This window comes from Pristiophorus japonicus, chromosome 13, assembly GCF_044704955.1.
Source record: "Pristiophorus japonicus isolate sPriJap1 chromosome 13, sPriJap1.hap1, whole genome shotgun sequence".
Classification (NCBI taxonomy): domain Eukaryota; kingdom Metazoa; phylum Chordata; class Chondrichthyes; family Pristiophoridae; genus Pristiophorus; species Pristiophorus japonicus.
Window position 1 is genome coordinate 73983941 of NC_091989.1, and position 13856 is coordinate 73997796.

At 61.5% G+C, this 13856-nt stretch overlaps 1 protein-coding gene across 1 annotated transcript in view; it reads right to left on the reverse strand.

Moving 5' to 3' along the window:
- Window positions 1-11587: 11587 nt before the first annotated feature.
- The window catches only part of plekhg7 (pleckstrin homology domain containing, family G (with RhoGef domain) member 7), a 177627-nt gene continuing 175358 nt past the window's right edge, over window positions 11588-13856 (reverse strand). The window contains 2 exon segments of the mRNA XM_070896773.1: window positions 11588-11646; window positions 12742-12895. Of these exon segments, the coding sequence (XP_070752874.1) occupies window positions 11588-11646; window positions 12742-12895 (213 nt within the window).

Consider the following 13856-nt stretch of genomic DNA (forward strand, 5'->3'; position numbering starts at 1 on the left):
CTTGGTCCCACAGGCATGACCCATTCACCACAAGGCGCGAGCGGTACCTCAAATGATGAGGGAGAGAGTGGAAATCGAGCTGGACAGACTGCAACGCGAGGACATAATTTCCCCAGTAGAATTCAGTGAGTGGGCCAGCCCGATTGTTCCAGTACTCAAAAGTGATGGCACAGTCAGGATTTGCGGCGATTATAAAGTAACTATTACCGTATATACTCGTGTATCATGCGACTTTTGAAGTCCTAAATTGTAACCTAAATTTGGGGGGGTCGCATGATACGCGAGATACAAAATTTGCGGGTGTGAAGTGCTGGCCAAGATTAGGCTGTTAGGCTGTTAAGCAGACCGTATCCACGCTGAATCTCGGCATGCTCCAACAATCCTCTATGTAAAGACATTTCTCTTGGTTTCTCCTCTCACTCTCCATGATGGTTGTAAATCGAATATCCCTGGTTGATATTAGTTACTCGATACTCATGACCAAATCATTAGTTTATGTGGAAAACAAGCCAAGTTCCTGCAGCACACCACTAACTACATCCTCCCAATGCAAAAAAAAATCCATTTGACTCCTGCTGAAATTCTTCTCTTCAGGGGGGGAGAGAGTCGCGGAGGTCGGGGGGGGAGAGAGAGTCGCGGAGGTCGGGGGGGGGAGAGAGAGTCGCGGAGGTCGGGGGGGGAGAGAGAGTCGCGGAGGTCGGGGGGGGGGAGAGAGAGTCGCGGAGGTCGGGGGGGAGAGAGAGTCGCGGAGGTCGGGGGGGAGAGAGAGTCGCGGAGGTCTGGGGGGAGAGAGAGTCGCGGAGATCGGGGGAGAGAGAGTCACGGAGGTCGGGGGGGGAGAGAGAGTCGCGGAGGTCGGGGGGGGGAGAGAGAGTCGCGGAGGTCGGGGGGGGAGAGAGAGTCGCGGAGGTCGGGGGGGGGAGAGAGAGTCGCGGAGGTCGGGGGGGAGAGAGAGTCGCGGAGGTCGGGGGGGGAGAGAGAGTTGCGGAGGTCGGGGGGGAGAGAGAGTCGCGGAGGTCGGGGGAGAGAGAGTCGCGGAGGTCGGGGGGGGAGAGAGAGTCGCGGAGGTCGGGGGGGAGAGAGAGTCGCGGAGGTCGGGGGGGAGAGAGAGTCGCGGAGGTCGGGGGGGGAGAGAGAGTCGCGGAGGTCGGGGGGGGAGAGAGAGTCGCGGAGGTCGGGGGGAGAGAGAGTCGCGGAGGTCGGGGGGAGAGAGAGTCGCGGAGGCCGGGGGGAGAGAGAGTCGCGGAGGTCGGGGGGGAGAGAGAGTCGCGGAGGTCGGGGGGGGAGAGAGAGTCGCGGAGGTCGGGGGGGAGAGAGAGTCGCGGAGGTCGGGGGGAGAGAGAGTCGCGGAGGTCGGGGGGGGGAGAGAGAGTCGCGGAGGTCGGGGGGGGAGAGAGAGTCGCGGAGGTCGGGGGGGGAGAGAGAGTCGCGGAGGTCGGGGGGGAGAGAGAGTCGCGGAGGTCGGGGGGGGGGAGAGAGAGTCGCGGAGGTCGGGGGGGGAGAGAGAGTCGCGGAGGTCAGGGGGAGAGAGAGTCGCGGAGGTCGGGGGGGGGGAGAGAGAGTCGCGGAGGTCGGGGGGGGAGAGAGAGTCGCGGAGGTCGGGGGGGGAGAGAGAGTCGCGGAGGTCGGGGGGGAGAGAGAGTCGCGGAGGTCGGGGGGGAGAGAGAGTCGCGGAGGTCGGGGGGGGAGAGAGAGTCGCGGAGGTCGGGGGGGGAGAGAGAGTCGCGGAGGTCGATGGGGGAGAGAGAGTCGCGGAGGTCGGGGGGGGAGAGAGAGTCGCGGAGGTCGGGGGGGGAGAGAGAGTCGCGGAGGTCGGGGGGAGAGATCGTCGCGGAGGTCGGGGGGGAGAGAGTCGCGGAGGTCGGGGGGGGGGGAGAGAGAGTCGCGGAGGTCGGGGGGGAGAGAGAGTCGCGGAGGTCGGGGGGGGAGAGAGAGTCGCGGAGGTCGGGGGGGGAGAGAGAGTCGCGGAGGTCGGGGGGGGGGAGAGAGAGTCGCGGAGATCGGGGGGGGAGAGAGAGTCGCAGAGGTCGGGGGGGGAGAGAGAGTCGCGGAGGTCGGGGGGGAGAGAGAGTCGCGGAGGTCGGGGGGGGGGGAGAGAGAGTCGCGGAGGTCGGGGGGGAGAGAGAGTCGCGGAGGTCGGGGGGGGAGAGAGTCGCGGAGGTCGGGGGGGGAGCGAGAGTCGCGGAGGTCGGGGGGGGAGAGAGAGTCGCGGAGGTCGGGGGGGGAGAGAGAGTCGCGGAGGTCGGGGGGGAAGAGAGAGTCGCGGAGGTCGGGGGGGGAGAGAGTCGCGGAGGTCGGGGGGGGGAGAGAGAGTCGCGGAGGTCGGGGGGAGAGAGAGTCGCGGAGGTCGGGGGGGAGAGAGAGTCGCGGAGGTCGGGGGGGAGAGAGAGTCGCGGAGGTCGGGGGGGGAGAGAGAGTCGCGGAGGTCGGGGGGGAGAGAGTCGCGGAGGTCGGGGGGGGAGAGAGAGACGCGGAGGTCGGGGGAGAGAGAGTCGCGGAGGTCGGGGGGGGAGAGAGTCGCGGAGGTCGGGGGGAGAGAGAGTCGCGGAGGTCGGGGGGGGGGGAGAGAGAGTCGCGGAGGTCGGGGGGGGAGAGAGAGTCGCGGAGGTCGGGGGGCGAGAGAGTCGCGGAGGTCGGGGGGGAGAGAGTCGCGGAGGTCGGGGGGGAGAGAGTCGCGGAGGTCGGGGGGGAGAGAGAGTCGCGGAGGTCGGGGGGGAGAGAGTCGCGGAGGTCGGGGGGCGAGAGAGTCGCGGAGGTCGGGGGGGGAGAGAGTCGCGGAGGTCGGGGGGGAGAGAGAGTCGCGGAGGTCGGGGGGAGAGAGAGTCGCGGAGGTCGGGGGGGGAGAGAGAGTCGCGGAGGTCGGGGGGGGAGAGAGAGTCGCGGAGGTCGGGGGGGAGAGAGTCGCGGAGGTCGGGAGGGGAGAGAGAGTCGCGGAGGTCGGGGGGGAGAGAGAGTCGCGGAGGTCGGGGGGGGAGAGAGAGTCGCGGAGGTCGGGGGGGGAGAGAGAGTCGCGGAGGTCGGGGGGGAGAGAGTCGCGGAGGTCGGGGGGGGAGAGAGAGTCGCGGAGGTCGATGGGGGAGAGAGAGTCGCGGAGGTCGGGGGGGGAGAGAGAGTCGCGGAGGTCGGGGGGGAGAGAGAGTCGCGGAGGTCGGGGGGGGAGAGAGAGTCGCGGAGGTCGATGGGGGAGAGAGAGTCGCGGAGGTCGGGGAGGGAGAGAGAGTCGCGGAGGTCGGGGGGGAGAGAGTCGCGGAGGTCGGGGGGGGAGAGAGAGTCGCGGAGGTCGATGGGGGAGAGAGAGTCGCGGAGGTCGGGGGGGAGAGAGAGTCGCGGAGGTCGGGGGGGAGAGAGAGTCGCGGAGGTCGGGGGGGAGAGAGAGTCGCGGAGGTCGGGGGGGGAGAGTCGCGGAGGTCGGGGGGAGAGAGAGTCGCGGAGGTCGGGGGGGAGAGAGTCGCGGAGGTCGGGGGGGGAGAGAGAGTCGCGGAGGTCGGGGGGGGGAGAGAGAGTCGCGGAGGTCGGGGGGGGAGAGAGAGTCGCGGAGGTCGGGGGGGAGAGAGTCGCGGAGGTCGGGGGGGGAGAGAGAGTCGCGGAGGTCGGGGGGGGGGGAGAGAGAGTCGCGGAGGTCGGGGGGGGAGAGAGAGTCGCGGAGGTCGGGGGGGGAGAGAGAGTCGCGGAGGTCGGGGGGGGGAGAGAGAGTCGCGGAGATCGGGGGGGGAGAGAGAGTCGCGGAGGTCGGGGGGGAGAGAGAGTCGCGGAGGTCGGGGGGGGGGAGAGAGAGTCGCGGAGATCGGGGGGGAGAGAGAGTCGCGGAGGTCGGGGGGGGAGAGAGTCGCGGAGGTCGGGGGGGGAGAGAGTCGCGGAGGTCGGGGGGGGAGAGAGAGTCGCGGAGGTCGGGGGGGGAGAGAGAGTCGCGGAGGTCGGGGGGGGAGAGAGTCGCGGAGGTCGGGGGGGGAGAGAGAGTCGCGGAGGTCGGGGGGGAGAGAGAGTCGCGGAGGTCGGGGGGGAGAGAGTCGCGGAGGTCGGGGGGGAGAGAGAGTCGCGGAGGTCGGGGGGGGAGAGAGAGTCGCGGAGGTCGGGGGGGAGAGAGAGTCGCGGAGGTCGGGGGGGAGAGAGTCGCGGAGGTCGGGGGGGGAGCGAGAGTCGCGGAGGTCGGGGGGGAGAGAGAGTCGCGGAGGTCGGGGGGGGAGAGAGAGTCGCGGAGGTCGGGGGGGAAGAGAGAGTCGCGGAGGTCGGGGGGGGGAGAGAGTCGCGGAGGTCGGGGGGGGGAGAGAGAGTCGCGGAGGTCGGGGGGAGAGAGAGTCGCGGAGGTCGGGGGGGGGGAGAGAGAGTCGCGGAGGTCGGGGGGGAGAGAGAGTCGCGGAGGTCGGGGGGGAGAGAGTCGCGGAGGTCGGGGGGGGAGAGAGAGACGCGGAGGTCGGGGGAGAGAGAGTCGCGGAGGTCGGGGGGGGAGAGAGTCGCGGAGGTCGGGGGGGAGAGAGAGTCGCGGAGGTCGGGGGGGGGGAGAGAGAGTCGCGGAGGTCGGGGGGGGAGAGAGAGTCGCGGAGGTCGGGGGGCGAGAGAGTCGCGGAGGTCGGGGGGGAGAGAGAGTCGCGGAGGTCGGGGGGGGAGAGAGAGACGCGGAGGTCGGGGGGGAGAGAGAGTCGCGGAGGTCGGGGGGGGAGAGAGAGACGCGGAGGTCGGGGGGGGAGAGAGAGTCGCGGAGGCCGGGGGGAGAGAGAGTCGCGGAGGTCGGGGGGGGAGAGAGAGTCGCGGAGGTCGGGGGGGGGAGAGAGAGTCGCGGAGGTCGGGGGGGGAGAGAGAGTCGCGGAGGTCGGGGGGAGAGAGAGTCGCGGAGGTCGGGGGGGGAGAGAGAGTCGCGGAGGTCGGGGGGGGAGAGAGAGTCGCGGAGGTCGGGGGGGGGAGAGAGAGTCGCGGAGGTCGGGGGGGGAGAGAGAGTCGCGGAGGTCGGGGGGGGGGAGAGAGAGTCGCGGAGGTCGGGGGGGGAGAGAGAGTCGCGGAGGTCGGGGGGGGGAGAGAGAGTCGCGGAGGTCGGGGGGGAGAGAGAGTCGCGGAGGTCGGGGGGGAGAGAGAGTCGCGGAGGTCGGGGGGGAGAGAGAGTCGCGGAGGTCGGGGAGGGAGAGAGAGTCGCGGAGGTCGGGGGGGGAGAGAGAGTCGCGGAGGTCGATGGGGGAGAGAGAGTCGCGGAGGTCGGGGGGGGGAGAGAGAGTCGCGGAGGTCGGGGGGGGAGAGAGAGTCGCGGAGGTCGGGGGGAGAGAGAGTCGCGGAGGTCGGGGGGGAGAGAGTCGCGGAGGTCGGGGGGGGGGGAGAGAGAGTCGCGGAGGTCGGGGGGGGAGAGAGAGTCGCGGAGGTCGGGGGGGGAGAGAGAGTCGCGGAGGTCGGGGGGGGGGAGAGAGAGTCGCGGAGATCGGGGGGGGAGAGAGAGTCGCGGAGGTCGGGGGGGGAGAGAGAGTCGCGGAGGTCGGGGGGGGGGAGAGAGAGTCGCGGAGGTCGGGGGGGAGAGAGAGTCGCGGAGGTCGGGGGGGGAGAGAGTCGCGGAGGTCGGGGGGGGAGCGAGAGTCGCGGAGGTCGGGGGGGGAGAGAGAGTCGCGGAGGTCGGGGGGGGAGAGAGAGTCGCGGAGGTCGGGGGGGAAGAGAGAGTCGCGGAGGTCGGGGGGGGAGAGAGTCGCGGAGGTCGGGGGGGGAGAGAGAGTCGCGGAGGTCGGGGGGAGAGAGAGTCGCGGAGGTCGGGGGGGGGGAGAGAGAGTCGCGGAGGTCGGGGGGAGAGAGAGTCGCGGAGGTCGGGGGGGGGAGAGAGAGTCGCGGAGGTCGGGGGGGGAGAGAGAGTCGCGGAGGTCGGGGGGGAGAGAGAGTCGCGGAGGTCGGGGGGGGGGGAGAGAGAGTCGCGGAGGTCGGGGGGGGAGAGAGAGTCGCGGAGGTCGGGGGGGGAGAGAGAGTCGCGGAGGTCGGGGGGGGAGAGAGTCGCGGAGGTCGGGGGGGAGAGAGAGTCGCGGAGGTCGGGGGGGGGGAGAGAGAGTCGCGGAGGTCGGGGGGGGAGAGAGAGTCGCGGAGGTCGGGGGGCGAGAGAGTCGCGGAGGTCGGGGGGGAGAGAGAGTCGCGGAGGTCGGGGGGGGAGAGAGAGACGCGGAGGTCGGGGGGGGAGAGAGAGTCGCGGAGGTCGGGGGGGGAGAGAGAGACGCGGAGGTCGGGGGGGGAGAGAGAGTCGCGGAGGTCGGGGGGGAGAGAGTCGCGGAGGTCGGGGGGGGGAGAGAGAGACGCGGAGGTCGGGGGGAGAGAGAGTCGCGGAGGTCGGGGGGGGAGAGAGAGTCGCGGAGGTCGGGGGGGGAGAGAGAGTCGCGGAGGTCGGGGGGAGAGAGAGTCGCGGAGGTCGGGGGGGGAGAGAGAGTCGCGGAGGTCGGGGGGGGAGAGAGAGTCGCGGAGGTCGGGGGGGGAGAGAGTCGCGGAGGTCGGGGGGGGAGAGAGTCGCGGAGGTCGGGGGGGGAGAGAGAGTCGCGGAGGTCGGGGGGGAGAGAGAGTCGCGGAGGTCGGGGGGGGAGAGAGAGTCGCGGAGGTCGGGGGGGGAGAGAGAGTCGCGGAGGTCGGGGGGGAGAGAGAGTCGCGGAGGTCGGGGGGGGAGAGAGAGTCGCGGAGGTCGGGGGGGGAGAGAGTCGCGGAGGTCGGGGGGGGAGAGAGTCGCGGAGGTCGGGGGGGAGAGAGAGTCGCGGAGGTCGGGGGGGGAGAGAGAGTCGCGGAGGTCGGGGGGGGAGAGAGTCGCGGAGGTCGGGGGGGAGAGAGAGTCGCGGAGGTCGGGGGGGGAGAGAGAGTCGCAGAGGTCGGGGGGGGGAGAGTCGCGGAGGTCGGGGGGGGAGAGAGAGTCGCGGAGGTCGGGGGGGGGAGAGAGAGAGTCGCGGAGGTCGGGGGGGGAGAGAGAGTCGCGGAGGTCGGGGGGGGGGAAAGAGAGTCGCGGAGGTCGGGGGGGGAGAGAGAGTCGCGGAGGTCGGGGGGGGAGAGAGAGAGTCGCGGAGGTCGGGGGGGGAGAGAGAGTCGCGGAGGTCGGGGGGGAGAGAGAGTCGCGGAGGTCGGGGGGGGAGAGAGAGTCGCGGAGGTCGGGGGGGGAGAGAGTCGCGGAGGTCGGGGGGGGGAGAGAGAGTCGCGGAGGTCGGGGGGGAGAGAGAGAGTCGCGGAGGTCGGGGGGGGAGAGAGAGTCGCGGAGGTCGGGGGGAGAGAGAGTCGCGGAGGCCGGGGGGGGAGAGAGAGTCGCGGAGGTCGGGGGAGGAGAGAGAGTCGCGGAGGTCAGGGGGGGAGAGAGAGTCGCGGAGGCCGGGGGGGGAGAGAGAGTCGCGGAGGTCGGGGGGGGAGAGAATCGCGGAGGCCGGGGGGGGGAGAGAGAGTCGCGGAGGTCGGGGGGGGAGAGAGAGTCGCGGAGGCCGGGGGGGGGAGAGAGAGTCGCGGAGGTCGGGGGGGGAGAGAGAGTCGCGGAGGTCGGGGGGGAGAGAGAGTCGCGGAGGTCGGGGGGGAGAGAGAGTCGCGGAGGTCGGGGGGGAGAGAGAGTCGCGGAGGTCGGGGGGGAGAGAGAGTCGCGGAGGTCGGGGGGGGAGAGAGAGTCGCGGAGGTCGGGGGGGGAGAGAGAGTCGCGGAGGTCGGGGGGGAGAGAGAGTCGCGGAGGTCGGGGGGGGAGAGAGAGTCGCGGAGGTCGGGGGGGAAGAGTACGGCGAGAGAGCACGGAGAGAGAGCACGGAGAGAGAGCACGGAGAGAGAGTACGGAGAGAGAGCACTGAGAGAGAGCAGAATCCACTCGATGTTTCATGTTAAGGTCTGTATTCGATCTCAAAAAAGTGACTCGCATGATACATGAGATATATGGTAAAATCATGTTTTGGGGACGAAAATTCAGGGGTCGCATGATATGCGAGATCGCAGGATACGCGAGTATATACGGTAATCGTTTCTCGCTGCAGGACCAATACCCGGTACCTAAGGCAGACGACCTATTTGCGACGCTAGCAGGAGGCAAGACGTTCACCAAGCTCGACCTGACTTCGGCCTACATGACGCAGGAGCTGGAGGAGTCTTCGAAGGGCCTCACCTGCATCAACACGCACAAGGGACTGTTCATCTACAACAGGTGCCCATTTGGAATTCGGTCGGCTGCAGCGATCTTCCAGAGAAACATGGAGAGACTACTCAAGTCGGTACCACGCACGGTGGTTTTTCAGCACGACATATTGGTCACGGGTCGGGACACCGTGGAGCACCTACAAAACCTGGAGGAGGTCCTCCAGCGACTGGATCGCGTAGGGCTGCAGCTGAAGAGGTCGAAAAGCGTCTTCATGGCAACAGAAGTGGTGTTTTTGGGGAGAAAGATCGCGGCGGATGGCATTCGGCCCACAGACAGCAAGACAGAGGCTATCAGGAATGCGCCCAGGCCACAGAACGTCACGGAGCTGCGGTCGTTCCTGGGACTCCTCAACTATTTTGGTAACTTCCTACTGGGGTTAAGTGCCCTCTTAGAGCCCCTACATGTGTTATTGCGTAAAGGTGAGAACTGGGTATGGGAAAAAAAACAAATAATTGCTTTTGAGAAAGCCAGAAACATTTTATGCTCCAACAAGCTGCTTGTATTGTATAACCCGTGTAAAAGACTCGTGCTAGCATGTGATGCGTCGTCGTACGGAGTCGGGTGTGTATTACAACAAGCTAACTTTGCGGGGAAGTTGCAACCAGTCGCCTATGCTTCCAGGAACTTGTCAAAGGCCGAGAGGGCCTACAGCATGATTGAAAAAGAGGCATTAGCTTGTATGTTCGGGGTAAAGAAAATGCATCAGTACCTCTTTGGTCTCAAATGTGAGCTGGAAACCGATCACAAGCCCCTCATATCCCTGTTCGCTGAAAACAAGGGGATAAATACGAATGCCTCAGCCCACATACAAAGGTGGGCACTCGCGCTATCAGCGTATAACTATACCATCCGCCACAGGCCAGGCACCGAGAACTGTGAGGATGCTCTCAGTCGGCTACCATTGCCCACCATGGGGGTGGAAATGGCGCAGCCTGCAAACTTGTTGATGGTTGCAAAGCCCGCAGACTTGTTGATAGTCCTGGAAGCGTTTGAAAATGATAAATCGCCTGTCATGGCCCACCAGATTAGGACTTGGACCAGCCAACATCCTTTGCTGTCCATAGTAAAAAACTGTGTACTGCATGGGAGCTGGGCCAGCATCCCCATTGAAATGCAAGAGCTAATCAAGCCGTTCCAGCGGCGAAAGGACGAGCTGTCCATTCAGGCAGACTGCCTGTTGTGGGGTAACCGTGTAGTGTTACCCAAAAAGGGCAATGAGACGTTCATCTCGGATCTCCACAGCACACACCCGGGTAAAGTAATGATGAAAGCGATAGCCAGATCCCACGTGTGGTGGCCCGGTATCGACTCTGACTTGCTGCACGTTCCTTCCACTGCCTGCGCTTGATTTCTGCATGCTCTCGGCGATGAGACTCGAGGTGCTCAGTGCCCTCCCGGATGCACTTCCTCCACTTAGGGCGGTCTTAGGCCAGGGACTCCCAGGTGTCGGTGGGGATGTTGCACTTTATCAGGGAGGCTTTGAGGGTGTCCCTGTAACGTTTCCTCTGCCCACCTGGGGATCGCCTGCCGTGAAGGAGTTCCGAGTCGAGCGCTTGCTTTGGAGTCTCGTGTCAGGCATGCGGACAATGTGACCTGCTCCACCACTTCTCTCGAGCCCTGCTTGGTATCTAAATTGTCAGACTGCTTGTTCGATATCCAGTACTGAATGAGCAGAAACTTTCTCCAATTAAATATTGGGAAGACCGAAGCCATTATCTTTGGTTCCCTCCACAAACTGCGTTCCCTAACCACTGACTCCATCCCTCTCCCCAGCATCAATCTGAGGGTGAACAAGACTGTTCGCAACCTAGGCATCATATTTGATCCTGAAATGAGTTTCCAGCCACATATCCACGGCATAACTAAAACCGTCTTTTTCCACCTCTGAAACATTGCCCGCCTCTGCCCCTGCCTGAGCTCTTCTGCTGTTGAAACCCTCATCCATGCCTTTGTTACCTCTAGATTTGACTACTCCAACTCACTCCTGGCTAGCCTCCCACATTCCACACTACGTAAACTTGTGGTCATCTAAAACTCAGCAGTTCATGTACTAACCTGTACCAAGTCAAGATCACCCATCAACCCTGTGCTCGCTGACCTACAATAGCTCCCGGTTAAGCAACGCCTCGATTTCAAAATTCTCATCTTTGTTTACAAATCACTCCATGGCCTCGCCCCTCCCTATCGCTGTTATCTTTTTCAGGCTCACAACCCCCCAAGATGCCTGCTCTCCTCAAATTCTGCCCTCTTGAACTTCCCTCATTATACTCGCTCAAACATCGGTGGCCGTACCTTCAGCTGCCTGGGTCCTAAGCTCTGGAACTCCCTGACTAAACTTCTCCGCCTCTCTACCTCTCTTTCGTTCTTTAAGACGCTCCTTAAAACCTATCTCTTTGACCAAGCTTTTGGTCATCTGCCTTAATTTATTCTTTTGTGGCTTGGTGTCAAATTTATCTGTTTTGTCTTGTAATTCTGTTGTGAAGCACCTTGGGACGTTTTACTACGTTAAAGGTGCTATATAAATAAAAGTTATTATTATTATTATCTGATCGGCCACATTATCATCATCATTGGCAGTGCCTCAATGCGAGGATTACTTGCTTCAACGCCAAAAAGGGATGAGTTCACAGGTGTTTCAATAAAGGACCTAATATTCTGGATCCCGAACTATATCCTGAAGGGTGGAAGATGCCTGTGCGTGCATTTGTTTAATGTGGGGTGACCGTTGCACACCAGCCACCACACGGGCTTGACAGAGCTAAGTCTTGGTCCAGTGGCAAGGGCAACCAGGATGACTGGAGACCAGCTCTGCTGCACGGACCTAGTGCGCACACATATCGCAGTGTGGGCTGGCCCGTGCTGTCCCTGGGCCCTCGCCTCTTCTGGGCCCTGAACTCTCGCCTCTCCTGGGCCCCAATCACATCCCTCTACAAACTCTCATTGCTCCTTCGCCCCGACCTCACCGCTCCTGCTGTACCTGCCTGCACTGCAGTCAGCCGTCGCCCTCCTGCAGCAACACGCACTGCTCCCTGCAGTGGTATGTCGCCGCACACTGCTCTCTCTAATGGTCCCGGCCTGCTGATGGTCTTGCAGGCTGGGACCGCGCCGATTTCCGGGCCGGCCCGCTGCACATTGCTCCCTCTAATCGGCCATATTAAACCCACTGTTCATTGGGGGGAAAAGCTCTAAGTAGGTCATTTGGGATTGCTCAGAGATATGTGTGTTTAGGTTGGCAGCTACTTGTAAACTTTTGGCTCCTTCCCTCTGAGATTGGGAGGGTTATCCAGGTAAGCAAGAAACGATTGGCTTTTAAGTCTACTTTTCAGTTTTTAAAAGACAGCTGTGATTTGCTTTATGAATGATATTTGTGCCAATCAATTGCATATATGAAACTATCCGGTGTGGCAGAGTGGCATGGATTGTCAGTAAGTTCAGAGAGTCGTGAAAGGAAGATGCCAATCTCTGAATGATAACACTGAGAACTATTTATTCTAGCTACTCGAACGTTTGTTCCCTTGTTGAAGCCTTTAGCCCAGTGTTGTCCAATAGAATCTCTGACAAGCCACAGGTGAGGTTACAGAGACACCATTTCAACCACAGGCACTAATTTTATTTAAAAAAAACACCTCACACGCTCACACACTGCAGTAAATGTCTTTCACATGTGGATATTTAGGGAACAACCATCTCCCACCATTCAGTAACCGAGGAAATGAAGCACTCACAACGAGCAATAAACACTCACACACTCTGCTTTTCCTCTCACCATTTTACCAACAAACTAAAAGGCTAAAGTTCACACGTATACACCGTGTGAACATAATTATTGAAATCAGATGACCAATGACGGTATCTATTACTCATTTTTTATTCACTAATCAGAATTACAGTTAGCCACATCTGGATTCCCAATTAGCCACATGTGGCTGGAGGCTAAAATAATGGACAACACTATTCTAATCATCCTGATGCAACAACAACAAAAACTTGTATTTAGATAGCTCTGTTAATGTAGTGAAACGTCCCATTGCACTTCACAGGAGTATTATGAGACATAAAATTTGACACCGAACCGCATAAGGAGAAATGAGAGCAGGTGACCAAAAGCTTGGTCAAAGAGGTGGGTTTTAAGGAGTGTCTTGAAGGAGGAAAGAGAGGTAGAGAGGCGGAGAGGTTTAGACAGGGAGTTCCAGAGCTTGGGGCCCAGGCAACAGAAGGCACGGCCACCGATGGTTGAGCGATTATAATCAGGGATGCTCAAGAGGGCAGAATTAGAGGAGTGCAGATATCGTGGGGGGATTGTGGGGCTGGAGGAGATTACAGAGATAGGGAGGGGCGAGGCAATGGAGGGATTTGAAAATAAGGTGAGAATATTGAAATTGAGGTGTTGCTTAACCGGAAGCCAATGTAGGTCAGCGAGCACAGGGGTGATGGGTGAGCGGGACTTGGTGCGAGTTAGGATACGGGGCACAGTGGGTGATGGGTGAGCGGGACTTGGTGCGAGTTAGGACACGGGCAGCCGAGTTTTGGATCACCTCAAGTTTACGTAGGGTAGAATGTGGGAGGCCAGCCAGGAGTGCGTTGGAATAGTCAAGCATTGCAAATAGTCTTCGCGCATACAGAGGTTCAAATAAAATAGCACAACGTACCGGCTGAGTGGAATGGATCAATGTTCTTCAGTACCAATCTGTCCAGGGGAATCGGCTGATCAAGTACAGAACACACCACTCCGTCTCTGCCCATGCCTTGTAACTCAGAATTGGGGGAAGGACTCTTGAGCCCAGTTTCCAAGACTCCCGATTTCTGCAGGTGTACAAAATTACCTTCTGATCAGCCACAAAGTACCTCTATAACACACAAACCATTTATCCCCCGCTCCTGTTTTGTAAGGCATGTTCTCTTCCGACCTCCCCCACATCCCTCTCCTACTCACATCCTTCCCAAGCCAGGAGAGCAGGCAGACATCCTACTGCTAGGCTTTCTGACGATGTCAGTCCGAATTGGGGGATAACTCGGTTATGTGGAGAGGCTGGAGCAGCTGGGGTTATTCTCCTTGGAGCAGAGAAGGTTAAGAGGAGATTTGACAGAGGTGTTCAAAATCATGAGGGGTTTTGATAGAGTAAATAAGGCGAAACTGTTTCCGGTGGCAGCAGGGCACAGATTTAAGGTGATTGGCAAAAGAACCAGAGGCGACCTGAGGAACATTGTTTTAGGCAGCCACGAGTCGTTATGAACTGGAACGCACTGCCTGAAAGGATGCAGGAAGCAGGATCAATAGTGACTTTCAAATGGGAATTGGATAAATACTAAAGTGAAAACATTTACAGGCCTTTGGGGAAAGAACAGGGAGTGGGACTAATTGGATAGTTCTACCAAAGAGCCGGCACAGGCACGATGGGCCGAATGGCCTCCTTCTGTGCTGTAAGATTCTAATCCGATGTCAAGGAGACTGGGCCTTGTGTGGATTGCTTTGTCTTTGAATTGCCCCTTCCCTTCAATAGAAGGACCTTGTTTCCACTCAATACTACTACAGGCCAAACCACCTTACCGGCTGGCATAAAGATGGTTACGGCCATGGAAGGAGACTTCGCGTTGCGCTCTGCCAGACTGTTAATCAGTCTGTGAATCCTTCCACTAATCCACACTATTCTCCAAGGGCAGAGTGTGAAGATATGAAAACAGCTACTGCAAGCAGACCAGCTGAGCAGGGGAAGTCACAATGTGGGAATAACAGAGACAGGTAGTCTGCCTACCCTGGGGCAGT